The sequence below is a fragment of the Lygodium microphyllum genome, chromosome 8, assembly GCF_053477565.2.
Source record: "Lygodium microphyllum isolate KBCC chromosome 8, Lygodium_microphyllum_v1.1.10, whole genome shotgun sequence".
In the NCBI taxonomy this organism is placed as follows: Eukaryota; Viridiplantae; Streptophyta; class Polypodiopsida; order Schizaeales; family Lygodiaceae; genus Lygodium; species Lygodium microphyllum.
The window spans coordinates 143,014,406-143,041,049 of record NC_141142.1 but is presented as its reverse complement, the minus strand read 5'-3'; the positions used below and the strand labels follow the sequence as shown (position 1 = coordinate 143,041,049).

Sequence of the window (26,644 nt, the reverse complement as noted above, 5' to 3'; positions counted from 1 at the left end):
TACGTCTAATTTCTTCATTCAAGATAAAACCCCTCACCCCATCATATGAGAGATTGGGGTTATTGCTGAGTGAAACCACCAAGGTTTCCCACGAGTCCGGCAGTGTCATGATCAAAAAGATTGCCCTCAACTTATCATCAAAGTCCAAGTTTGCATCTTTGAGCTGATTTAGAATCCCTGTAAATGCACTCAAGTGCTCAGTTGCAGGCTTTGACTCATCCAGTCGCATATTCACCAACTTGCGCATTAAATGCACCTGATTAACAAGTGTAGTGATCTCATAAGTAGTCTTCAGCTTCTCCCATATTGCATAACCTATGTCTAAACCCTTAATGTCTGTCAGAATGTCATCAGTGACACCCATCTTTATGTAAGCCATAGCCTTTTTATTCACTCTGGCCCAATCTGCATCAGACATTAGTGCGGGTTTATCCATGACCATCAAACCATTTGATCTCCATCAAACTCTTGATGTCTGCACTGGAAGAAGTTGTAGCCATTTTATCATGAACACAAGGAGTAAATGCACTAATCTGCGGAAGCACAAGCTGAACCAACAAAATACCCTGTTGTTTTTCCTCAACTAGAAATAAATATCTGCTATTTATACATTAACCAGCCACTGCATAGGCAAAAGATGCAGAAATTTACCAAAATTCTGTGCAAATCCCCAAAATTTCAAGTCCAAAATTGCATGAATGTCAATCAATCTAACCGAGCTGAGTAAAGCTTTCCAATCCATGAAAAGCCCCAAATTTGTGGGATCTAATGTCAGGAAATTTTACCCAAAAATGCAAAATTTCGACAAAATTGCCAAAATTCCCAATTTAATTGAGGTCACTGCTTGCGATGTCTGCAATTTCTGACTCAAAAGTCGCTGACAGGCATGAATTATATCAAATCAGGGAAAAGCCCCAAATTTCTGGCTGGAATCCTCACAGATTTGTGATCTGTGCTTCTGGCGTGTGAACTCCCGTCAGTGGCAAGTGGTAATAAGGGGATTATAGAAAAAATTTGATTTGTTTTGGAAAAAAACAAAGGAACTAACCCGCAAGGCGGGGGGGGGGGGGGGGGGGGCCGTTGACCCCCGTCGCGTCACGTCACCCTCAAACGTCACCCGCCTGTCCAATCGCGAACCGTCACGCGACCCCGTCACGTTTGACACTTGCCCGCCAACCGCCTGCCTATCGCCCGTCAAGCGACGTCTGACGCTTGCCTTTTCGCTAGTTCCGTTCACCAACGAGTCGTTGCACTACACAGCTGTCGCCTGCACTTCGTCACAATGGTCTGCTCGTTCCTTGCTACAGTCGCTTACTGACTGCTGCTATACGCATGTTGCCGCAAGCCCAGCAACCATCGCCTCAATCTTGGAAAGCGTGCAGAGTCTTGGCTCTGATACCAGTTGTTGGACTAGAAGAACACAGCTGAGAGAGTCTAAGATCGAGCAGGAGCATATGAGTGTGACGGCTGGAGAGAGTGTGAGCAGAGTGAAAGTCCGAGACGATAAGAGTGTACCAACAAATGTGTTGGTACACAAAGAATAAAATGTATTTATACTTAGGGCACATAAAGGGTGCGTTCACATGTACAGTGTGCATGTACTATATACACGGAGGTCACCATGCCTTTATATCCCAACACTTGTGCCTTTATTTCTTGCATTACCCCTCTTTTCTGACCTGCCTCTAAGATGATAAGTTGAACCATTTCTTTCTCCATTGGACTTTCTTCTAATCTTCTCATTGAGAATAGAGCCCCTTGCCATAGAAGGTTAAAGTAGGTTTGTTGCTCAATGAAACAACCAAAGACTCCCAGCTATCAAGCAAAGTCATCAACAAGAAAATGGCCTTCAATTTATCATTGAAGGGCTACAAACTAGAGTCCTGTAATTGGCTCAAAATCCATGTGAAAGCACTCAAATGCTCTGATGTGAGCTTAGACTCATCCAACTCCATGTTTACAAGCTTGAGTGCGAGTGAGCAAAGTCGAGAGTGAACACGTTTTTTGGTACAAAATGACGAGTGTACCACTTTAGGTTTTAGATAGATATATGTATGAAAGTACAATGTGCTAAGGGTGTGATCACACCCGTGCACATATAAAAGGCACGATGGCCCTTTATTTCCAACAAGGTAATCTACTAGTCGTCGCCTGACACATGACGTGGTTGATTGCACCTATCCCCGTTGTGCTTCCGTTAGGTCCGAAGTGGTCGCCCGCTGGTCCCTGTCATGTTCCGTTACATCCAAACTAGTCACCCGCTGTCCCCGTCAACTACTTGCTTGTAGGATACACGCTGGTCTTGTGGACGCCGGTCTCGCTGGTCTACGCTGAAACCGGCCTGCTCACTGGAAAGGGCGGTAGTATACAACCAAAATATATAAATGCTTTCACCCAATTCACAGTCGCCCACTTCACCTGAACTTAAAGACACATAACCAAGAAGAAATACAGGAAGCTAGAATGCTCCTTTTGCGACACAGACACCTTGTTGGCCCCTAAGTCAGGCGCCCCTTGCGGTATTTCTTTATTCATTAACAAAGGGATAATCCCACAATAACCTGCCTACAAGCTGTCCCTATACAAAGTGGAGAAGAAAACATAGTTCTAACCCGATTTCAACACCATAACGGCAGTACAACTTGACCTGGTCATTATCCCTACTCAATAGGTGCCTCCATACACCTAAACACACTCAATGAAGTGCCTGGTAAGAAATTCAGCAAGCTGCATTTTCTGGTTTTTGTCTTTAAACTACTCCAAAATACATGTACAGTGTACTACTCCAAAATACATGTACAGTGTCCCTGGAGCTTCCTTGAAGCTTCTAGAGCAAATAGACACCAAAAATGTCAAAAAACCTGAACCTGCAAAAATATACAGCAGGCTGTAATTTCCTGTTTTGGGCCCTGTTTTACCTACCAATCACTTGTGTGCGTAGCTAGCGGGCTCCCACACCTTATGGGCCACTTGCCCTTTGAATCCTGCAAGATTTCACGCAAGAAATCTTAGGAAAACAGCATTTTCCACACAAGTATCTGCTTGGGAATGCAATTAGCAAACCCTGTACCTGTTCAAGAGGCTCTTGCCTCGGCAATTATGCATAAACCCACAACACTGTACATGATCCATCTGATCAGCCCACAACACTGTACATAATCCATCTGCTCAGATAAGGAGAGAGTGACTTAGAAGGAGCAAGCTCAACCTCTGTACATGAGTCAGAGATGAAGAAGTACCCTCCATAGCTGATGTATTTGCAGCAATCTGCCCTCAGCCCCCATGAGTTCCATGCTCCAATCTGCCCCTCATGCATTGAAACTCGTTTTTGTGCTGCTCTCTCTCTCTCTCTCTCTTTTGGGAATTTATGCCCAAATTGTGACACATGGCATACATGTAACAATTTTCCTGTTTAAACCTTTCGGTCTAAAATTCTTCATGATCGGTGCAAAATTTGACCTCGGCACAAACCAGAAAATTAATCCTCATGCAAAAACGAAGATAATGACGCGAACAGATTCTGGGGTCCAAAAATAGTAACTCCCTAAATTTTAGGAGCTACTTCCATTGCATCCCCACTAGTCTTCTGACCATCTTTGCAGACTATGGCTACATCCAAATTTGCAATGTAGCTCAACTGAAAGTGAATTTCCACTGATGACCCCACATGGACTAATCTCTTGGGAGATTTGTCCATCTTCACTTTGAACTAGTCTCTTCCAGGCTAGTTCTTCAACACACTTGTCCATATACACTTTCACAAGTCTCTTCCAAGCTTGTCAATCTACAGTGCCATCAGTCTCTTCCAGACTTGTACTGGACCTTAACTATTCAGTCTTGACTCACTGGACATTCCTGTCCGTTTCACATACTGGCCATGCAACTCAGGCGTTTAGATTCAAGAGGGATCCTTCCAAAAAGAAAAACCAAATAAAGTAATAATAAAAACATCAGCAAAAAGGTAATAGTTGTCACAGTCTTGTGGCATACGCTCGTGTTGCTAGTCTCTATTTCTTAAGCTCGACTTGTGCAACCTATATTGATCGCTTCTTCCTCAGCTCTTTACTTCAGCTCGACCTGCTACACGTGTCGAGTGATGTCCATTGGCTGGATCTGTCAGAGTGCAGCAGTACGGAAGCGTAGGACTAAGAGAGAGAGAACACAGAGAGAGAGAAGAGAGGAAGAGACAGTGGAAGATAAAGATCTGCTGTATAAAGTGTGTTGTATACAAAGATATGCAGATATATACACGGGCGCGGTGCGCTGGACTGCGTGTCTCCACCTTGACGATGCAACCTGCTATTCACCTCGAAGTCCACTGCAGTCTGCACGATCTCCTGTCTGAAATCTGCGAACAAAGAAGGAATCTGCACGAGCCTCCAGCCTGTAATCTGCGAGCAGAAGAATGTGTAGGCAGAAGGCTGAAAACTCGGCTATAAAAAGCCAAAATCAGGGCGCCAAAAATAGACAGGTCGGCTGCATTAAATGCAGCCGACTGATGCAGAATCAGGTCGGACTGCCACGTGGCAGTCCGACTGTGCAGTCTAACTGCACCTGGACAGGATATGATCGGTAACACCACCTCTCAGAGCCTGGGCGGGGCAGAAGCCTGAGGGATCTGGAATGTCTCCGGAGTAGAACCTGGGGAAGTGCCTTCGTAAACAAATCTGCAAGATTGTCCTCCGTCGTGCAGTACTCCACGGTGACGGTCTCATCCAGAAGCTTCTCTTTGATAAAATGGTACTGGATCTCTATGTGCTTCGTCCGAGCATGAAAAACAGGATTCCGTGCCAAGGCAATGCAACTCTCATTGTCGCATTGCAGCAAAGTAGGACTAGTCTGGGGGCAGCCAAGCTCCTCCAATAATCTCCGAAGCCACACAGCCTCACATGTGGTGAAAGATGCGGCCCGATACTCCGCCTCAGTAGATGAAAGGGCTACCGTGGGCTGCTTCTTGCTACTCCATGAGATAACGCCTGCACCCAAGGTAAAACAGTAACCTGTAGTAGACCGCCTGTGGTCCACATCACCGGCCCAATCGGAGTCGCTCCAACCTGCAAGAACAAAATCTAAACCACCTGTGCCTGCGAGATAATGAATCCCTAAATCAGACGTCCCCTTCAAATACCGAAGTATCCTCTGAGCAGCCTACCAATGCACCGTATGAGGTTCACTCATGAACCCTGCCAAGAGCCCAACAACAAAACAAAGATCAACACGAGTGTTGAGGAGCCAAATCAATGATCCAATCAACTGACGATAGCGAGAAGCATCCGCCATGGGAGAAGCTGAATGGGAAGCGGCCTTCCAGTTCAGATCCATAGGAGTAGAAATAGTCCGACAATCCTCCATCGCAAAAGAAACCAAGAGCTCCTATACATATCTCCACTGAGAGATGAAAATCCCCCTTTGAGACTGATAAATCTCATGGCCCAAAAAGAAATGGAGTAGACCCAAGTCCGTCATCTCGAACGTCCGATGTAAAGCTGCCTTCGTCTCTTGGACCTTCTGTGCATGATCACCTGTGACAATCAAATCATCAACATACAACACAAAAAGTACACAACCAGCCTCGAAAGTGTGTATATAAAGCTGCGGATCGGCCTTGGAACGCCGATATCCCAACTGTGACTAAAGAAACAAATCAATCTTCTCGTTCCATGCACGCGGAGTCTGCTTGAGGCCATACAAGGCCGCCTTCAACCTGTAGACTTTCCCATCTGAAGATCCAAAGCCAGGAGGCTGCCCTACGTAGATCTCCTCCTTCAGATCACCATTGAGGAAGGCCGACTTCACATCCAACTGGTAGACAGGCCATCTCCTATAGCCAGCCAAGGCAAGAACAGCTCGAATAGTCGCCATACGAGCAGTGGGGGCAAAAGTATCATGACAATCAAACCCTGGGCGCTGTGCAAAACCTTTAGCAACAAGGCGAGCCTTGTGCTTGTCCAAAGAACCATCGCTAAGGTACTTGGTCTTGAAGACCCATTTGACGCCAATCACCTTCTTATTCGGGGGGCGTGGCACGAGTGACTAAGTGCCATTCCTCTCAATAGCCTCCAACTCGGCTTCCATAGCTTTCTTCCATGGTGCGGACTGTAAAGCCTCCTTCACGGAGATGGACTCTTGATCCTGCATAACACGGGTCATTGAACAATAGTTAGAGCAAACAAGCTCCGTAGAATGTGCCTGGTGCCTCCGTGACCGCCGCGGATCATCCTGCGGTCCCCACTCCTCAGGAACCCCCTCGATCCCTGAATCACGGAGTGTGTCACGGGCCCAACGACGAGGAGGCCGAACCTCTCCTCGTCTCTCTCCAGCAGCTGAAGTCTCTGGGATATCCACCGGTGGTAACTCCTTGGGGGTGACCGGTGGAACAATAGACTCTGTGTCAGAAACAAAATCAGAATCAAAAGACACGGGCTCCAAAGGAACTGTAGCGGAAGCCCAACTCTCCCCTAGATCTCCAAGAACGGGATGCTCCTCACCCGCTGGTATGGCCGAAACCTCCACAAACCGCACATCTCGACTGGTGTACACATCCCGCTTGACGGGATCATACAAATGATAGCCTTAGGACTGGGAGCTGTAGCTAACAAATGCCTGTCTTCGGAAAGCTGCTTCAAATTTATCACAATGAGCCTTGGGAATGTGAACATAGGCATCACACCCAAAGACCCTAAAATAAGAAACATCGGGCTTAGTCCCAAAGTAAGCCTCAAAAGGTGTCATCCCATCAACGGCCGAAGTGGGGGATCGGTTAAGGATGTGGACTGCAGTAGCCACAGCCTCGGCCCACAGAAACTAAGGTGTCTGTCGGTGCTCCATCATGGTGCCCGTCATCTCGATCACACTGCGGTTCTTCCGTTCAAGAATGCCATTTTCTTGAGGAGTGTTGGTATTAGCAAACTCATGGTGAATACCTTTATCTGCACAAAAACGAGCAAACTCATCAGAAACAAATTCACTACCCTTGTCGGATGGCAAGGTCTTCAATCTCCGGCCTGATCCGTTCTCCTCAAAGAGAAGCCAATCCTTGAAGTGGGAGAAAGCTTCTGACTTCAATGCCAAAAAATAGGCCCATGTCATCCTGTTGTAGTCATCTACGATCAACATGAAGTACGAGCTCCCTCGCAAGGACTCGTTCCTCATAGGGCCACAAAGATCCGTAGATACAAGCTCCATCGGTGAAGTAGACCGCCACGAAGCTTTGTGGGGAATGGCATCCCTATGATGCTTCCCACGAATGGAAGAGACGCATGGCTGCTGGCTCACCACTATGTCCGGCAACCCTCGAACAAGTTGTCCACGTGACGCCCTCCGAAGATAATCATAGTTGAGGTGACCAAACCGAGCATGCCATAGCTCTGACTGTGTAAGAGGTAAGAAGAAGAGTAGAGAGTGCGGTGGAAGACTTCAATTTGTAGATGCCGTTCTCCTTATATCCAGATGAGAGAACCTTCCTAGACGCACGATCAAGGACTCGCACCGAATCACTGTCAAACTCCACCAAAAGTCCAAGGGAGCAAATCTTATGAACTAACAGAAGATGATACCCTAAACCTGGTACATGCAAGACCTCTGAGGTATGGATACCACCACGTCCATCTGGAATAAGCTGCATCTCACCCCGTCCTTCAATAGACACTGAAGAGCTATCTCCAATGAGAATCTGCCCACGCAAAGGTCGCAACAGGGCAACACCATCAGATGAAGGAGTCATGTGCCGGGAGGCACCACTGTCAACGATCCACTCTCGAGCCTGGGAAGCCATCATCGCAGCATCAGAAGCATTCGGTGTAGAGTCCTCAATGACAGATAGATGAAGAAATGCAGCTGATGAGGGTGCAACCACCGCTCCAGAATCCTTCGTGTCCTTCTTGTTGGTGTCCTTCTTGTCTTTGTCAGGGCAATCCTTCTTCCAATGGCCAGTCTTTCCACAAATATGGCATGTGGATTCTTTGTCCTTGTCCTTGTCCTTCTTTGACTTGTTATCCCCCTTCTTCTTCTTTTGGTCCTTCCCCTTCTTCTAAGAGGCTTGACCTGTCAGTGCCTCGGACTTGGAAGCATTCTGTCCCTTTAGTTGTTCCTCTTGCTCCAAGACCGTAGGAACCAACTCTTCCCACCGAAGAGAGGACTCCCGCCCCGAAGCAATAAGGGCAGAGTAGAAAGCACCGAATCGTGGCGGCAACTGGGACAAGAGTGTGATCGCCATGTCTTCAGAGGAAATCGGCTTCCCCGCATTCTGAACCTGCATCTGAAGCTGTCTAAGCTTGTTGATGTGCTCCCGCAATGAAGAAGACTTGTTCACGGACAAGGTCCGCATCTGTACCTCCAAAGAAACCCGTTTCATAAGGGTAATCCGGTTATACATCTGATCAAGCTCCAGCCATATCTCCCGTGCCACTGTCAAGTGCTCGATGTGAGCTATCACGGCTGTAGTACAAGACAGAAAAAGAAAGGAACGAATCCTAGCATTCAGTTTGTCCCAGTGAGATTGTGCCTTGGCCAACTCCGCACGAGCATCGGAAGAGAGTTTGGACTCATCTCTCACCGAGGGACGGTCGATCTCCTCCTGTACAAGCTCCGCCAAATCGTAGGACTCAAGGATGGCCAACATCATCACACACCAGATGCAGTAGTTGTCGCCATCGAGCTTCTGATCTGCGGGAAGAGCCGGTAAGACAGGCACCTTCCGGTCCATAATCGTCTGGAACTCCAAGTCAATCTCTGTAGACATCTTCACCTGTAATGCCTTCACAAACGCAAAAGCAGCCCCCTCTGACTGTGAAAACGCAGCCTGCTAGGGCTCTTCTGCGACCCGAAACTTCTTCACCCGCCAGAGGCGATGAAAAAGCAAAACCTGCACTTGAAAGCTGAAAACTCAAACTTTCTCTTCGTCAAACAGCAAAAAACAGCAGCAAATCCACTGCCTGGACTCCTTTCCCGCACACCCACGCTCACTTCAGCCTTGCTCCGAGGCGCAGCCCTCCTGCCTGCCCTTAAACGCTGAAAACGCAGCCTTGTGTCGCGATAGAAACTCCTCTTCAGGTTGGTTCTGCACTCAATCAGCCCTTCTACACTGCTCTGATACCATGTCAGAGTGCAGCAGTGCGGAAGCACAAGACTGAGAGAGAGAGAACGTAGAGAGAGAGAAGAGAGGAAGAGACAGTGGAAGATGAAGATCTGCTGTATAAAGTGTGCTGTATACAAAGATATGCAGATATATACACGGGCGCAGTGCGCTGGACTGCGTGTCTCCACCTCGACGATGCAACCTGCTGTTCAACTCGAAGTCCGCTGCAGTCTGCACGATCTCCTGTCTGAAATCTGCAAACAGAGACGGAATCTGCGCGAGCCTCCAGCCTGTAATCTGCGAGCAGAAGAATGTGTAGGCAGAAGGCTGAAAACTCGGCTATAAATAGCCAAAATCTGGGCGCCAAAAATAGACAGGTCGGCTGCATTAAATGCAGCCGACTGATGCAGAATCAGGTCGGACTGCCACGTGGCAGTCTGACTGTGCAGTCCGACTGCACCTGGACAGGATCTGATTGCTAACACGATCCTGTGTCGCGACCTGTGACACTCTTGGAAAGTACGAATGTTGTAACCAACAGCTCTGATACCAGTTTGTTGCACTGAAGTGCTTGCTAGAATGCGAGCTTGGAATGAGCAGAGATAAGAGCTGAGAACTGAGAGCATCAAGTAAGAGTGTACCAGTGTGTTGCACGGTACACAAAGAATCAAAATGTATTTGTATGTTAGGGTACAAGTAAAGGGTGTGTTCACACCCGTAAGTTTATACACACGGTATATATGGGAGTTTACACTCGGAGGGGCTTTACACCCAACAATGAGAACGAGAATGAGAATGGAAACTGGAATGGAAATGTCGATTTCCAAAAGGAGTGAACTAGAAACAAGAACACCGCGTCGTCAAGGGGATACAAGGGGTGCATGTTGCATATAGACATGTATATTAGAAAACTTTATTTATCAATATTGCAAGTTGAAACTATGAAGATAGAGAATGAAAACACCATTTTAAATTGATAATGGAGACAAGGCCAAACTTACAAGAGCTCAAAGATCTAAAGATTACATTCAATTTTCAAGGACAAAATGGAAAATGTGTGGCGTAATCCTCTCCAAATTTCAATTGGATTTAAAGCTCTATTCAAAGCATAACAACTGAAATATAGAATTGAAACTTGAAAGTAACACAAGCAACATTTCAATCTTGTCATGAGACACATCCTGCAATGTTTCAAACCCATCTTGAAACGTCATGTATGGCCAAAACATGGAGCTCGAAACGTTTTTCATGTCCTCGATCTTCAAACATTTTCGAACCTGTTTTGGGGCCCTTTCCGGCCATTTCGTGCAACTATGACTGTCAGAGATCCTATCCCATGACCAAGTTTCTCTTAGTGCAAGAGAGGTGTCTCAAGGGGGGGTTGGGGTCATACTGAAAGAGGGGGAGGTGGTCTATGCCAATCCCATATTCTATGAGCCACTACTTGACTTTTGCATAACATCAATTCTCGTATCCTACCTATTCTAGCTGCCGAGAAGCCTTAAGAGCTCTCCCAGGCAATCAATTGAGGGGCATATTGTGCATCTATGTATAAAGTTGATGTTTTGAAAGAGGGCCTCCAACATCATGGGGGTGCAAGAAACCCTCCTTTAATGATCTCATGTGGTACTAATGATTTGTTGTGGACCATTTGTGAGAACATGATGATTTGCAATCCCTCAATCTATGTCCATAGATATGTAGCTAGGCCAAGGGTCCAAACACGTACCCCATACATCATGGCTAGTAAAACCAATGTGTTAAATAGCCACCTCCATGCATGAGGCTCATAGAAATGTGCCTTTTGGAATTGTCTGTCCAGGATGGCTGATGCTACATATCCTCGTGCACACACGCACGCCCCCTAAAAAAATGGCTTCTCCCACCCCCCCCCCCCCCCCAATTCCCCCCGATCACCTTCAGCGGCTTGTATATATGACTTTGGTTTGACTTTCAAACACCTCCTACTAGATTGTTGAGCACATGTACTTCTTTGTAAAGAATTTCTAAGTAATATAACTAGCCACACTTTTTTCACCCCAAAAGAAAAGAAGATTTACTTAGCCTCTACATGTCACATTGAGAATTATTCAATCCAACTTGGTTGCATATATACAAACGTTATTGTCATTGTTGGCCTGATCAAATCGCATTGATTTGTTTGTTTATGTTTCAAAGAGAGGAAAGCTTTCGGAAAAAAATGCAAAATACTAAGGCACTTTTATGAGAATTGAGAAAAGTTTGTTCTCCAAAAATCTATGGTTGAAACTTTTAGCATGCACATCATCTTATTGCAAGAATAGGCTATGGATGCGTTGCCGAGCCTATGGATGCATTTAATTGAGTATGAACTCTAGACGTGTTGCCAAGTCCATGGATCCTAAAGGTGTTGGGAAGTCTATGGATGTTATAGGTGGGAGGCAAGATAGGACTGAGCCTGTCCACTCCTTTTGATTAGTCATGCTCCACATGCTTGGGGGGCCAATATTTACACCATTGGAGCAAAAAAGAGGCTTGACTTCGGCTTTGACTATAGTGTTTTATCCAAAAAGTTAAGTCATTTATTTTGGAGCTAACCTTCTATGTATGGAACACAAGGCTTCATTGTAACACCTGAGAGGGGAGACGATATAGATTTCCCCTGCATCACCATCATCATCACACCATCATGATGAACATCTAAACACTAGCACTAGATGCAAATATGTATTACTTTTATTGACAAGAGGCATGCGGGAGCTAGCTTTCTCCATGCAGGGTGCAATTTGTGCTGAGATAATATATTTGTGGAAAGGAAGGCAAGTATACTCATCTGTAGCCATGCAAGTGGAGAAGAATAGAGAGTTCATGGGAAGCATGTTGATTGCCAACAATCAACAATATTTGTACAATGTTTCATAGTCCAAGACTTGTCTTATTACATGGCTCTAGTGCCTTGGATTATTGTTGGCCACTCCGTAGATTTGTGGGTAGCACATCTCAGTTTTGGAGCTCTATGTATGAGCAAGACTTGTCTGATTACATGACTCTGCCCCAGTGGATTAATCATTATTGTTGGCCACTTCGTAGATCTTTATGGGTAGCATATCTCAGTTTCAGAGCTCTGTGTATGAGCAACACTGCCTATTTTTGTCTTCACAAGCACTATGATGTACACAAGCTCTCTACTTCATCCTCGATGTACTGACACCTTGGTTGGTTAATTGTAAGGTATGCTCTTGTAAGCTCTACGTCTTTTGGGGTATGTGTCTTCTTACTTTTGGATTATACATTGCGAAGGTCCAAGGATCTCATGATCTAGTTTTCGATATCTCAAGGCTTTTATTATGAGAACCTTTCTCGACATCCGATTGTTGTGCTAAGAAATGCACTTACCCACTTAGACAGCCCCAAAACATGCTGATTTTAGACTTATTTTAGCCAAAACCCTTAAACCAAGCAGATCGAGAAAGTTAAGTGGGAGAGGATCTAGAACCCTAATTTTCTATAAATTGGCAGCCAGCCCTCCATTCTTTTACCATCTCGTTTTTGCAAGTTTCAAGTATTATTACCAGCTTGTTGCCCACACCCCGATCACGGAGGACATCTCAGCCCTTGCTGTCCATCACTGTTCCCTACAGTCTGGTGCCTGTTTCCAGCCCTCCACATGCTGATTGCTGCTGTTTCTGCCTGGCGACTGATTGTTGTTCATCTGCACTGCTGTCGTACAGCCTGCCACGGCAGTAAACTGCTGCGTTTGCAGGCTCCAGCTGCCGCCCTGACAGTTTTCTCTCTTGTCTACAGTCACTGCAGTCTTTCTCTCTCCTGCAAGCTGTCCTGCCTACGTTTTCAATCTTTCTCTCTCCGGCAAGCTGTCCTGTCTAAGTTTTTAGTCTTTCTCTCTCCTGCACGCTTCGTTTTTAGTATTTCTCTCTCGTCACTACTGTCTACTTCAGATCCAACTTCTCATTGCTGCGTTTGCTGCTGTTCGACATCCGGAGGCTGCCTTGCTGCGATTCGGGATCCGTTCGGAGTACGACACACTCTCCAGCTCATTGCCCCTGCCCTGATCCTAGAGATACAAGAGTTCGAGATTCAGTATTCATTCACTGCATAGTGTGTTTGCTGCATGAGCATCGTATTATTAGTAGTCATATCATTTCATTTATTCACTATGTTCATCGTCTCTGAGTTACTCTAACCTTAACCCTAACTGTGTTCTTTTTATCAGTCTATGCTTTGTCACACGGTTTCTGTTTATGTTTCTGTGTTAGGATATTTTTCTTTACATGGTATCAAAGCCTGGTACTCTCTGAGAAACCTAGGCCTTTGATCTGAAAGCTCTTCGCAAGAAGCAAGCACAACAGTAGGTTCAAATGACTTCGAACACATCAACGCCGATTCAGTCTCCAGATCAGCCTATGCCGAGAACCGAGCGAGAGTGGGCCGATCAACTCGCTCCACAAAGTTCCGATATGGTGGGAGAAACATCTGAGTACATGGAAGAAAAGATAGGCAAGCTGACCTTTGAGGAATATAAACTAATCATAGCCTATCGACAAAAGAAGCTTGAGGAGCTCGACCGAAGGATTACCCTTCAAGAAAAGCTTCTAAATGAAGGTATGCATGGATTTCACTCTTCAGATGTTGCACGTAAGTCTGATGATGTTGCAAGGCCGTCCAGACCTCCATCAGGGATGGGCCCCCCTCTTGGAAAGCAAGATTCGGAGTATGTTTCATTTTTTCAGACTCTTCCATCCTCTCCGGTGCAAGGTACTTTTGATTGGTCTTTTGTGCCTTATTCTTTTACCTCTTCTGTTTTACAATATACTGGTAGAGATCATATGGAAGAAAAAGTCTAGTCTGTTGATTACGGAAAAGGTCCTCTAGAGGACCAATTCTTGTATGTTAACACACATCGCGGGGATTATAAGAAAAAGCCAGGTAACTCTTCTTCTGTCCTTCCTTCTTTTCCGTCTACTTCACATAATCAGAATGAATTTGGTGTTCCTTTCACTTCATTACATGGTGTATCATCATCTTCACAGTTTCATTTTCAGCCTTTAAATGATAAAAATGAACAAAAAGAATCTGCACCTCATACAGTTCACTTTCAAAACCCACCCATCCACCCACATTCTTCAGTTGCTTCACCACTTCCATCTACACCATTTACATTTCCATTTCAGACACCTCATGTTGCACTGCACATCACACCGGGGGGTTATGGAAACATAGGCACATCCTTTAGGACCTCATTCTTCCCTCAGCCAAGCGGTGTTCCACCTACCTCATACACACTTTCGGGATCATTTCAGCCTGGGTATCCCACTCAGTCTCTCCCGAGTGTGGATCAGTTGCCTCCACTGTTTGCCTCCATGGCATTGCCTAGTGGACCTTCTGGTCATAATGCTGTGTCCTAGCCTTACTTTGGACAAGGATACTGTGTCCCAGTGCCTCCATCTACACCGGCACCTTATGGAAACATTCATATTCCAGTGCCTTCGCATCAATCGGCACTCATTGGACACTCACACCCTACTTCTGCCTACCCACCTCTTCCTTCTCCTTCTCACTCTTATCAGACACTCTCACCTCCACCATCTTTTCCACCATCATCTTACTCCACCCACCTGACACCTCATGGTTCTAGCTCATCTTCTGCTAAGAATGCATTTAATGACAAGACTCGTTTTAATGGGTCAAACTTTACTACTTGGTCGAATTTGATGAGACATGTCCTTGATTCACAGAACCTATGGGATCTAGTGCAAGGATTGGAACCCCAACCCGATCCCGCATTTGTTCCATACGAGGTCGTCCACTCATGGAAGGCTAGGAATGCCTCCGCTATTGTCGAGCTGATGCAGGGCTTATTGCCTGAGTTTCATTCTCAGCTTCAGCATTTTGACTTAGCGTCAGAGCGATGAGCACACTTGACTTACCGCTATGCGGCTTGAGATAGGACCCATCATATTAATCTTGACCATGAGCTTCAGCTTTTTAAAATCACTGACCGGGATGACTTGAAAGTCAAGTTGACTGAGTATCGGCGTCTCCTCGCTGAATTCTCCACTACGAGGACTCCCAAGTCTTCTGACGATCAAGTCACATTGTTCCTAAATAAACTCCCCAAGAAATACTTCAATTTTGTGGAAGGAATAGTTTCAAAGCCTACCATGCCTACATTCTATTAATTTGAGTGTCAGTTGTTGCATTACGCACGGTTGTTCGATCAATTTCATATGAATTCCTCTTCAGAGGGGGCTCTTCTTGCTCATTCTCAGAAAGGGCAACAAGGGAAGGGCAAACCAAACCAAACCTCCACTCAAAATCAAAATCAAACTCAAAAGCTAAATCACTCTGGGGATTCTCAAGGAAACTCCCAGTCACAACTCAAACCTGGGTGGCAGAATGTACCTAAAAAGAATAGATATTGTCAACATTGTCAAAAGGATGGCCATTTTAACGACGAGTGTCGATCAAAGGCACAAGGCACAATACCAAAACCTAAGTCTCAGACCCCTGCCCCTCAGTCGGGCATCCCCTTGCAAGGGAGGTAGAGTGATAGCAAGGGGCAGTTTAAAGGTCAGACTCACACTGCCACCGCACAGTCATCTCAGCCGACAACATTCTCAACTCCAGAAGAGGGCTTGTCTGACTGGTCTACAGAGGCCCATATCGTCTCCATAGAGACATCAGATGCGAGTCTCATCCACATCTGTGAGTTGCCTCCCGACGAGGTTACTGCAGAGGCCCACTCGTCACAGCCGAGCACTTCAGCTCAAGTTTGGATTGTTGACAGTGGAGCTACGCATCACATGACTCCTATCGAGGACATTTTCCGTACCCAAGTCCCTGCAACCGGGCGGGTCCATGTAGGAAACAACTCCTCGGTCAAGATTCAGGCTCAAGGTTGCGTCAATTTTGCCAAGGTTACATCAGTTTTGCCACTGACAAGGGTCCGAATCTGGCTTCGTTGGACAATGTATATCATGTCTCTCAGCTTGGGGTGAACTTGTTATCTGTTCAGCAGCTTTGCCAGTTGGGGCGAGCAGTTTTCTTTACAGCGACCACAGTCGAGGTCCTTGACTCTCTGACTGGTTTAGTGATTGCTCACAGTGAGGCACAGCCTAATGGCCTATACCACATGACACACTTTCTAACCGAGCTGACCACCAAAGGCTCCGTGTTCCATAGCTTCCAAGCCTTAGCCACATCTCCGGAGCCTACGCACAATGAGCGTCTTTGGCATTTTTGCTTAGGGCATCTTGGTTATGACTTACTTTATGAGTTGTCATGTCGTGAGCTAGTTGAGGGCCTTTCATGCCTGAAGCTAGCTCGAGATGTCTGTAAAGCCTATCAGCTCGGAAAGCAACACCGTACCCCATTTTCTCAGCAATCTACACATAGAGCTGAGGAGCCTCTTAGATTGATTCACGTTGATCTTTGTGGGTCGACATCCACTGTTGCTTTGAACGGCGTGCTGTACTTCTTTTTTATAGTGGATAATCATTCTCGATACATGTGGGTGTACTTCCTCAAGCATAAGTCAGATGCTTTTATATTTTTCTCCTTGGGTGCTGCTGGTTCATAACCAAACTAGTCGTCGTGTTGGGTGCATGAGGAGTGATAGCAGTGGTGAGTTTATCTCCCATGAGTTTTCCGAGTTTCTACAGAAGCATAGCACTTCTCGCCAGCTCACCTCTACCAATTCCCCCTCTCAGAATGGAGTTGTAGAGCATAGGAACCGCACAGTCAGGAAATGGCACGCTCTATGCTGTTCGCAGCAGCAGAGCTTCCTGAGCGCCTTTGGGTCAAGGCTGTTAACACTTCGGTGTACATCCTCAACCAATGCCCGACTGCGGCTCTTCCTCAGAAGACCCCGTATGAGGCATTTTTTGGCTCTCGGTCTGTTATTTCCCATTTCAGGTCTTCGGGTATCGTGCGTACACACACACGCCTGATGACAAGATAGGAAAGCTTACTCCCCAAGCTGATCTCCTTATTTTTGTGGGATATTCCTCTCAAGAGAAAGCCTATCGTTCTATTGTAGGAAAAATTCTTTGGTAAATTCACACTAGACCTGATTTAGCTTACTCAGTTAGCATACTCAATCAATATTTCACAGCACCTAGGATGTCACATTGGATTGTATGTCTTCGTATGTTGCATTATTTGCGGTGTACTTTTTCTTATGGCTTGAGATATGGTTCTGGTTTATGTTTACAAGGGTACATTGATTCTGATTGGGCGGGAGATCCTAACACCCGGCGTTCCCATGGCGGCTACCTCTTTACCTTGGGCACGGCTCCCATTTCTTAGTCCAGCCATAAGCAAGAGACGGTGGCAGCTTCCACGGCCGAGGCTGAGTACCGGACTCTCTTCGATGGCACCACGGAGGCCATCTATCTAAGAAGTTTACTGGCGGCGCTTCATTTTCCATATGACTCTCCCACAGTTGTCTACTGCGACAACCAAAGTGCCATTGCCCTTGCGAGCAATCCGATCATCACACCACGGATACGGCATGTGGGAGTCCACTTCCACCTTTCCAGAGAGCATGTTGAGCTAGGCACTATTCGCCTAGAGTTTGTGCCTTCATTAGATAATTTTACAGATATCTTGACCAAAGCGATCAACCGGCTGGTTCTTCAGTACCTGCAACCCAAGATCAGCTTGGGTACACCCTCCCCTACTCCTTCAGCTTGACGGGGAGAAAGTGCTTCCTTCTTGCTTTCCCTTCCAGTTTGAGAGGGAGCGGCTCCTACTCTTGATCGTGACAGTGATGATACTTACAGTTTTTTTAGACATTACATTCACTTATTCTTTTGTATTGTACTATGGGCATTTATAACTTCATCCGCACTATCAGGATGACTTGATTGTAAAAGGGCACTTGGACAAGTGAACACTTCCCCTGCGAGGGCACTGTCCCAGTGACACCATTGCATAGCATATTGCATGAGCATGACATCTTGCATCTTCCTTTGCATTACCCTATGCATTGGCATTCTGTTCATGTCAACATGCATTTATGCGCATTTATTCCTTTTCGTTCTTTTGGAGTGGTCGACTCTAGGATCCACCATATTTGTAGCATAAAACATGGCAGTTCTCCTAAAGGCAGTTTCCCTACCCTTGCTTGCTTTGCTTGTCTTGCTAAGCCCACCGTTTTTTTTGCCTCTCACATATTCAACACATAATTGGCACATACACTCACTTATATCATCCTTAGGCACTTATCCTCGTCAGTGCGAGGGATTGGCTTGCTAGTTTTGTAAATAACTTGGGTTTAAAACTCTCTTTATATTTTCCTATTTGTCACTTAATCGGCCGTTGCCCCTATATTACTTATGTATTTTCAAAACACTTTTTTTTTTAAAACAAAAAAAACCAAAAAAACAAAACAAAACAAACAAGTTCATTGTTGATTCCATCCGCCTTTGTAGGCCTTGGTAGGCCCTAGGGCAGCCGACGAGCACCCTTGGTCCAATGCCCTGACCTCTTTGGGATGATCACTTGGGCTCCCTTGGTAAGATATCCATCGCCTCTGTAGTCTTGGTAGGCCACTGGGCAACCGACGTGCACCTTTTGTCCGATGCCCTGGCTGCTTTGGGATGGGACGCCCTGGGATAAATCAAAATTAAGACTAGCCTATTTTTCTTGCCCTATTTTGGCCTTGAGAGGGGGTGTTGTGGTAAGAAATGCACTTAGCCACTTAAACAGTCCCAAAATATGCTTATTTTAGACTTATTTTAGCCAAAACCCTAACATCGGGAGCGGATCGAGAAAGTTGAGTGGGAGAGGATCTAGAACCCTAATTTTCTATAAATTGGCAACCAGCCCTCCACTCTTTTACCATCTCGTTTTTACAAGTTTCAGGTGTTACCAGCTTGCTGCCCATACCCTGGTCACGGAGTACATCTCAGTCCTTGCTGTCCATCACTATTCCCTACAATCTGGCACTTGTTTCCAGCCCTCCACACGCTAATTGTTGTTGTTTCTGCCTAGCGACTGACTGCTGTTCATATGGCACTGTTGTCTACAGCCTGCCACGCCAACAAACTAATGCGTTTGCAGGCTCCAACTGCTGCCCTGACAGTTTTCTCTCTCCTGTCTGCAGTCGCTACAGAGCCTGCATTTTCAGTATTTCTCTCTCCTGCAAGCTCCATTTTTTGTCTTTCTCTCTTCTGCAGGCTGTCATGCCTGCGTTTTCAGTCTTTCTCTCTCCTGCACGCTCCGTTTTTAGTCTTTCTCTCTCCTCACTGCTGTCTGCATCAAATCCAACTTCTCACTACTGCGTTTGCTGGTGTTCGACATCAAAAGGCCGCCTTGCTGCGATTCGGGATCTGTTCGGAGTACGACACACTCTCCAGCTCAATACCCCTGCCCTGATCCTAGAGATACAAGAGTTCGAGGTTCAATATTCATTCACTGCATAGTGTGTTTGCTACATGAGCATCGTATTATTAGCAGTCATATCATTTCATTTATTCACTGTGTTCATTGTCTCTGAGTTACTCTAACCTTAACCCTAACTATGTTCTTTTTATCAGTCTGTGCTTTGTCGTAAGGTTTCTGTTTATGTTTTTGTGTTAGGGTATTTTTCTTTACACTGATTATTTTCATGGTTTCATATCCGTGGTTTTTCTTTAGTCCAATATATTTGATGAGACACTTCATCTTGCCTATCCACTGCTTAAAGAAGATCCAACAAGAATTGACATACCACATAGTCTATAGCGCTACCTAGTTAGTAACCACTACCCTCCCCACGAAAGAAAAAAGGCTAGCTATGCTCTGAAAAGGAATCTTTGTTTGATTATCAATAGAGAGTATACAAGCTGCCTTGATATGATGTCAATCCCCAGGGCCCAGATGGCACCCAAGATATTTCACAAGGTCCCATGGGGAACCCACATGAAGTACTCATGGCCTCCAGCCCAGCTGCAAGTGTTGCAAACCTAGAACCCAAAAGACTCATGCCAATTAAATGGCTTGGCAAAATATCTCCATCACTGTTATAAAATCCTTTGAATCATGCTCATGCTCTCCACGAAGCTATAGCTTGTGAGTTGCTCCATAACACTCAGTTCTAGTTTTAAAACACATTTACATCAAAGATCTCCATTATAAAAACTAAGATTCTCACCATAAAAATGTAAGGATGATTTGCCAAATCCAGTGATCGTCCACCATCCCTTTGGACTTCCTCCTGCACACAAGTTAGGTTTGTGTCTATAATGCAAATAATAGCTGAACAAATCTTTGAAACATAACACATTCACTTTCAAGAGGAAAATATACTCATCAGTCTAAGCTAATCCAAGAGTAACACAGATCATGTCTTGATGAACTTCTAAACAAATTAGCCTCATAAAACATAGGACTGTGATTCTCTTGCAAGGGGCTAGTAGACAAAAGTGAAAACAAACATTAGTTGCTAAACAAGAGAAACTTAGTGATACAATCTTATATAGGCTGCCACATGGTACAACCGCAAACCGGTACAGCATGCCCCTTGAACACCAGCCATGTCATGTCTAGCAACATCATTGCGTTTCCAAACTCTCAGGCCACAATATACATAAGATGGAGCATCTTTATGGCTCGTTCCGTGGTTTAATCAAAGTTATTCAGCATTACAACATCCACAGAATCCGTAAACATAACTGAAAAACTGAACCAAAATAAGATGGCCCCATCTAACATAGGGCAGAGATATAGGCTGCAATTTCCCAATAAAGGGCAGCAACATTACATGTCCCAAAACTGCCCACAAAGCTGTAGACAATTCAAGCATAAATCCAAAGAGCATCAGGAGAAATCTGTCATACAGAACAGCCTGCCAGCAGCCACTTAGAAACCTTTAAATAGTCTACAGCAAACAAGGTCCAAGCTGTAAGCCTAAGGCATGCACAATTTTCCCATGTGATCGTAGGGGCAAAATCAGGCATTGCAGCCATAAGAATGGAAGAAACAGTGATACAAATAGGAAAGCAGCATCTCCACAATTTCTCTTTTAATAGCCACATGGCACATGCATAGGTGCCACTGAGAGATACTCATAATATTATAAGTCTCCATTATTCTATTCTAGTGGAGCTCAACCTTTACAAATGTATCCCTTCTAGATAACCAAATGACATCATATTACTTTATCCAATTCTTAGGGTACGTGGAATTTGTCATAACTGTAAAATCTTATTTAGTATACATAAAAAGCAGTAGTGTACTTACCATCTGAACATGACAAAACTTGAAAGCCTCACACACCTCAAGTTGTTCCTTTAAGATGTGCTCCAAGGCTTGAACAATGTCATTGTGAATGATCCTATTACACTGTTGCGTTATGCAGATGTTCGATTATCAGATTACTACTCACTTTCATACAAACAAGGTGGTATGCATCAATTAAGCATTACAATTTAGATGATTTATCGAGGCTCTTTGCACTATTTCCTTGGCATGGAGATTAGTCGTATAGGTGTCATGTATTTTTACCACTGTAGACCATGTCATGGACTACACGCTGATTCCCTTTGATCCATGTTCTGTCTCCCTAGGCATTTAAAATGTCATTAAATGCAGTTGTTGCCCCTAGTGTCCTAGGCACTAAGAGACACTAGGGTAAGGGTTTATTTTAGGGTTTCCTATGATGGTTAAGCCATTAGGGTTTTATTTTATTATAAAAAGACACTTTGTGCCTCATTAGCACATAAGTGTGGCATTATTCATTTTGATCACCTACAGCGTTGTACTCTCTATCACTCATTTATACATCACCTTTCTTTTCGTGATTGAGTTATTATGCAAAGATTAATTCATTATCTATCTTTCAATTAATTGCACAATTGCTTGACGCCTAGGCCAACAGTGGTATCAAAGCCACCACCTTCATTGCCTTCGCCATTGCTCGCAATATTGCCACCAGCCATTGCCATTGAGCTTCTTTGCTTGGCCAGCTACCCCTGAAGCCATTGCCCTTGTGCCAACACTAATTCTTTCATCATTGGTGATTGCACACCCTGCTGTCATATTCACATGTTCTCCACCAATCTCTACTCGAGGTGCCGCCCTACATCTCCTACACCAACATCGTGCCACGATCTTTGTTGATTGGCAATTGCCCAACATCTCTGTTTGTGGACACCATGCAATTCGCCGCCTTAGTTACAATTGCCTAGCCAGTCGCCAACCAAGTGTGGTCACTCACTGCCTTCACACCTACAAATCCCACAACCTGCTACCTCCTCACTGGCACGCTAGTTGCTAGCATGTCAATTGCTGACAATCCACACTGATCCAACCTGCCACCTGGGATCTGACAGCCTGTTACCTGCTCATCATGCAAAAGTGGCTGACCATAATGCTACCCATCTCCTGGCAGGACTACCAGTCACCCTGTCGTAACCTGACACCCCTGCTCCATGTCATCTAAGAGCGTGCCACCCTGTCCCCAACTATCTCAACACGACAACTTTTTTTAAAATCATTTTTAATTCTCTTACATCTATAAGCCTCTATTTCTACACACTGCCCCATCTAAGCACAGATTCAATAAAAATTGGGGATTTTTCCAAAATCTCCCATTTTAGCTCCAATCCATGTTGGAAATTTTGGGACTTCCATCAAATTCACAAATTTCAACACCGGATAGAAGGAATTTGACGTGCAGCCTTCAACAAATTTGGGGCTTTTCAACAAATTGGCCAAATTACCCTCCAACTCCACCGCAAAATTTGGGGCTTTTCTAAAATCTAGCATTCTTCATTGATATCAAGGCCTAATTCATTTACAGGTGCAACATTTGGCATCATTCAAGTAAAATTTCCACAAATTTTCAAATTCCTCTTTAATTTCCCGATAAAGTTCAAAGCTTTTTGTCATTCAAGCTCAATTCACCCAGATTTCTATGGCAGAATTAGGGCTTTTTGAAATTCGACCAAATTCATCAAAATCAAGGCTCAATTTGGCTCCAACAACAACATTCGACAACATTTTGGTGATACTGTTATCCAATTTCTCTTCAATTTTCGAGAAAAGTTTTGGGCTTTTGCCCAATTTCTCTTCTTCAATGTACGAACCACCCCTCCCCACATTGTCTTATGCTTCTTCATCATTGGGCTGCCAAATTTTGGGGCTTTTGTCTCAAATCATCTTCCTTGGCTGCACGGCGAAGACGTTCTTTACAAGACCCTTCGTGCCCATCTTCATCAAGATTGAAGACAAATTATCTTATTTTAACACATTTATTGGGTGAATCCACTCAAATTCTATTGTTGTTTGCATTATCAAAGTGTCCCAGCCACTAATATCTAATTTCAGTATATTACTAATTGCCGCCCTGTTCAGGTAATATTTTATTTCTGAAAATTATTATATTCAGCATATTTTTCTCTCCTCGGCACAAAAACAGCAAGAGAAATTTATTTTTCTTCATATTATTCGACTTTGTTAAGGTGGCCAACATCTCATCTATCAATGGTTTATTATTATTCAGTATTTATTTTCTCTCTCTTCACTTGGAAAATATTATTTTATTGCTGATCATCACTCATGGCCCGTAATAATAATGATTTATATGGCATGCTTGGTGCCAACAACAAGCTCGATGGCACCAATTACCCAATGTGGGCTTACATGATGTGACATGTCCTTGTAGTGAAGAATTTATGGCATATTGTCAATGGCACTGAGCAATGACCGGCTTCCCCAACACCGGCACCACCTCCCACCTCTACATCACAAGATGGCTCTCATGATGCCAAATCATCATCTTCTTCCACAGCACCTCTGATTCAAGATCGGATTTGATGGGATCGCTATGATGCCCAAGCAATGCCTTAATTGCTTTACAATGAAGAGGTATCATTCCACATATCCAATCATGCAAGACAACCAAAGATGCATGGCATAAGCTCGCATCATTATATCAAGTGCGCAATGAAACGTGCATTGCTTACTTACATAAGCAACTGAAGACATTCACATGTGAGGAGGACTGTTCTTATGCAACAAGATGCCAATGGATAGTTCCGACCAATGTTCTATGCCATCAAAAGATTGTCTAATGTAGAGAAAAACTATTCGGTCACATTAAGAGAATGTATTGGCATGATCTACTTGATCAAGAAGTTCCAACATTATTTGCTCGGTCGTGCTTTTGTTTTTCATGTAGATCATTTAGCTTTAGTTTACCTGGTCAAACAACAAAATGTCACTTGGCAACTTGTCAAATGGATTCTAATGCTACAGGAATTTAAATACACAGTAGTACGTCGGCCCAAAACCCAACATATCATTGCGGATTTTCTATCCCGCCTTGATTCCGGAGGACCACCACAACTGGTGTTGAAGATGACTTCTCAAATGCCCAACTACTTGCCGCAGAACTTGATGCACCAGACTCGGAACCACCAAACCCTCTACGGTCATGGTATGAAGAAATGACAACTTTATTGGAAACAGGTGTACCCCCATCCCATCTCTAGAAGGACCAACGAAAATGACAAGCTCTCCGAAGCTAGCGTTTTTGAGATTGTCATGGGTGTTGTACCACATGCTCAACATGTCAGACCATGGGGTATACTCTTATTTCTTCAAGAGCTTGAACGCATGCATCGTTGACTAGCTCTCACCTAGTCACTACACATGGTTTAGAACAAACCATTGTATTGAGCATAGGGGCACCCTCACTAAAGGTCTCTATCGTCTTGATACTTAAGATCACCAATTTGCTGAAAATCCGATTGACAATGCCCTATTAAGAAAGGAATCTTTTCATGATACACATTTATGGCATCACAGACTTGGCCACATTAACTATTGAGTATTAATGAAGCTCTAATCAAAGGATACGGTCAAAGATCTTCCTAAAATTCACTTGCCATCGAATCACATTTGTGAAGGTTGTTTACTTCGTACGATGCAGCGATTCTCCTTTCCTAAGGATTCTCGTGTTCATTTGCCATCTATTTTGTGTCTCCTTCACAGTGATGTTTGCAGTCCTATGCAGATCAATTCCATTGGTGGGTTCCTATATTTTGGCACATCATTGATAACAAATTGCAATTAAGTGGGAATATGGACTGAAACCTAAGAATGAAGTCTTCTCTTGCTTCAAGACTTTTATTCCCATCGTGGAAAACCAAAGCCACTTTCCCATTCGAACCCTTCACATCGACCGGGGGGGTGAATATCTTTCCAAACAATTTTCAGACTATCTTGAGGTATTCCTCATCAACGCACCGCCCCTTACTCCCCATAACAAAATGGAGTAGTGGAATGGAAGAAGGGGAGTTGGTAGATGTGAGGTGATGTGAAATACCATGCTCCTGTAGAAACTTGGAAAATTCATGGGAGGTGAATTGCTTGACTAATGAGTTTCTTGAAGTGTGTGCTGCCACTCTTGTGAAACCTTTGTCAGCCATGTGCCAACAGATCTGGGAGACTAGAATTATGCCTACCTTATGGAAGGTGCGGGTCATTAAGCTGATTTTGAAAGTGCCATCGCCCTCAATGATGAAACATTGGCAACCAATCTCTTTGATGGATCATGGGATCTATGTACAAAGTTTTCAATAAAGTCATGGCTAATTGTCTTCACAAGCACCTCCCTACCCTTGTGCCCCTTATCAGTATGAATTTATCAAGGGTTGGAATATCTTGCACAATGTATTAAATGTTCAATTGGCCATTGACTATGCAAAGCACTCCAAGTAAGAAGTCATACTCATTCAATTGGAACTTGAAAAGGCTTTTGATTATTTGGATTGGTCTTTTCTAGCATACCTCATGTATGTTACACATTCCAATCCGTGCATATCCCGTTTGATACACACTGTTAGCACAAATGCCTCTTCGTGAGTCATTACTCATGGAGATGGTGAGATGCATACTCCAAAGTAAAAATTCACCTAATTCTTTTTTTCTTGATGCTATTCTATGTGCCGCTTATGTTTTGAGCAGGTGTCCCACAAGAGCTTTACACACCATCACTCCTTATGAGGCATGGACTAGTCCCCCAGTCTTCCCTCTCCCACATGAGGATTTTTGGATCATTGGCGTATGCTCGTGTGCCTTCTCACAAAAGGTATAAGCCAGATGATTAGGCTGTTCGCTACATATTTATTGGATATAGTGTTGAAAGTAAAGGGTACCATCTTTATCAACCCTCTACAAGCAAGGTTATTGTCAACCGGCAAGCGTGCAATAGATACCAAATGGGTTCATAAAATTAATAGAAAGTCAAATGGTTCTATTGACAAGTACAAAGCCCGCCTTGTTGGCGAGGGCTATACCCAACAACAAGGAATTGGCTTTAAGGAGACTTTCGCCCCTCCCTCTTGCATTACTATCATCAAGAGTGTTATTGCCCTTGCTGCCCGCTTTCATTGGGAGGTACATTAGCTAGACATCAAGATGGCATTTCTCCATGGATATCCCATTGAAGAGGTATATGTTTCTCGGCCTCTGGAATTTGCAGTCAAAGGCTCTGAGCCCAAAGTCTGACAACCTCAAGAAGGCTTTGTATGGTTTAAAGCAAACTATATGGGCTTGGTATGCCTGTGTACATTCTCATCT

At 44.5% G+C, this 26,644-nt stretch overlaps 1 protein-coding gene across 1 annotated transcript in view; it reads right to left on the bottom strand.

Annotated features, from left to right (window-relative positions):
* The window catches only part of LOC148032955 (glucose-induced degradation-like protein), a 70,665-nt gene that overhangs the window by 9,438 nt on the left and 34,583 nt on the right, over positions 1-26,644 (bottom strand). Inside the window, exon 5 of the mRNA XM_087683645.1 lies at positions 20,211-20,273. Coding sequence (XP_087539771.1) covers positions 20,211-20,273 — 63 coding nt within the window. The remainder of the gene's footprint in view (positions 1-20,210; positions 20,274-26,644) is intronic.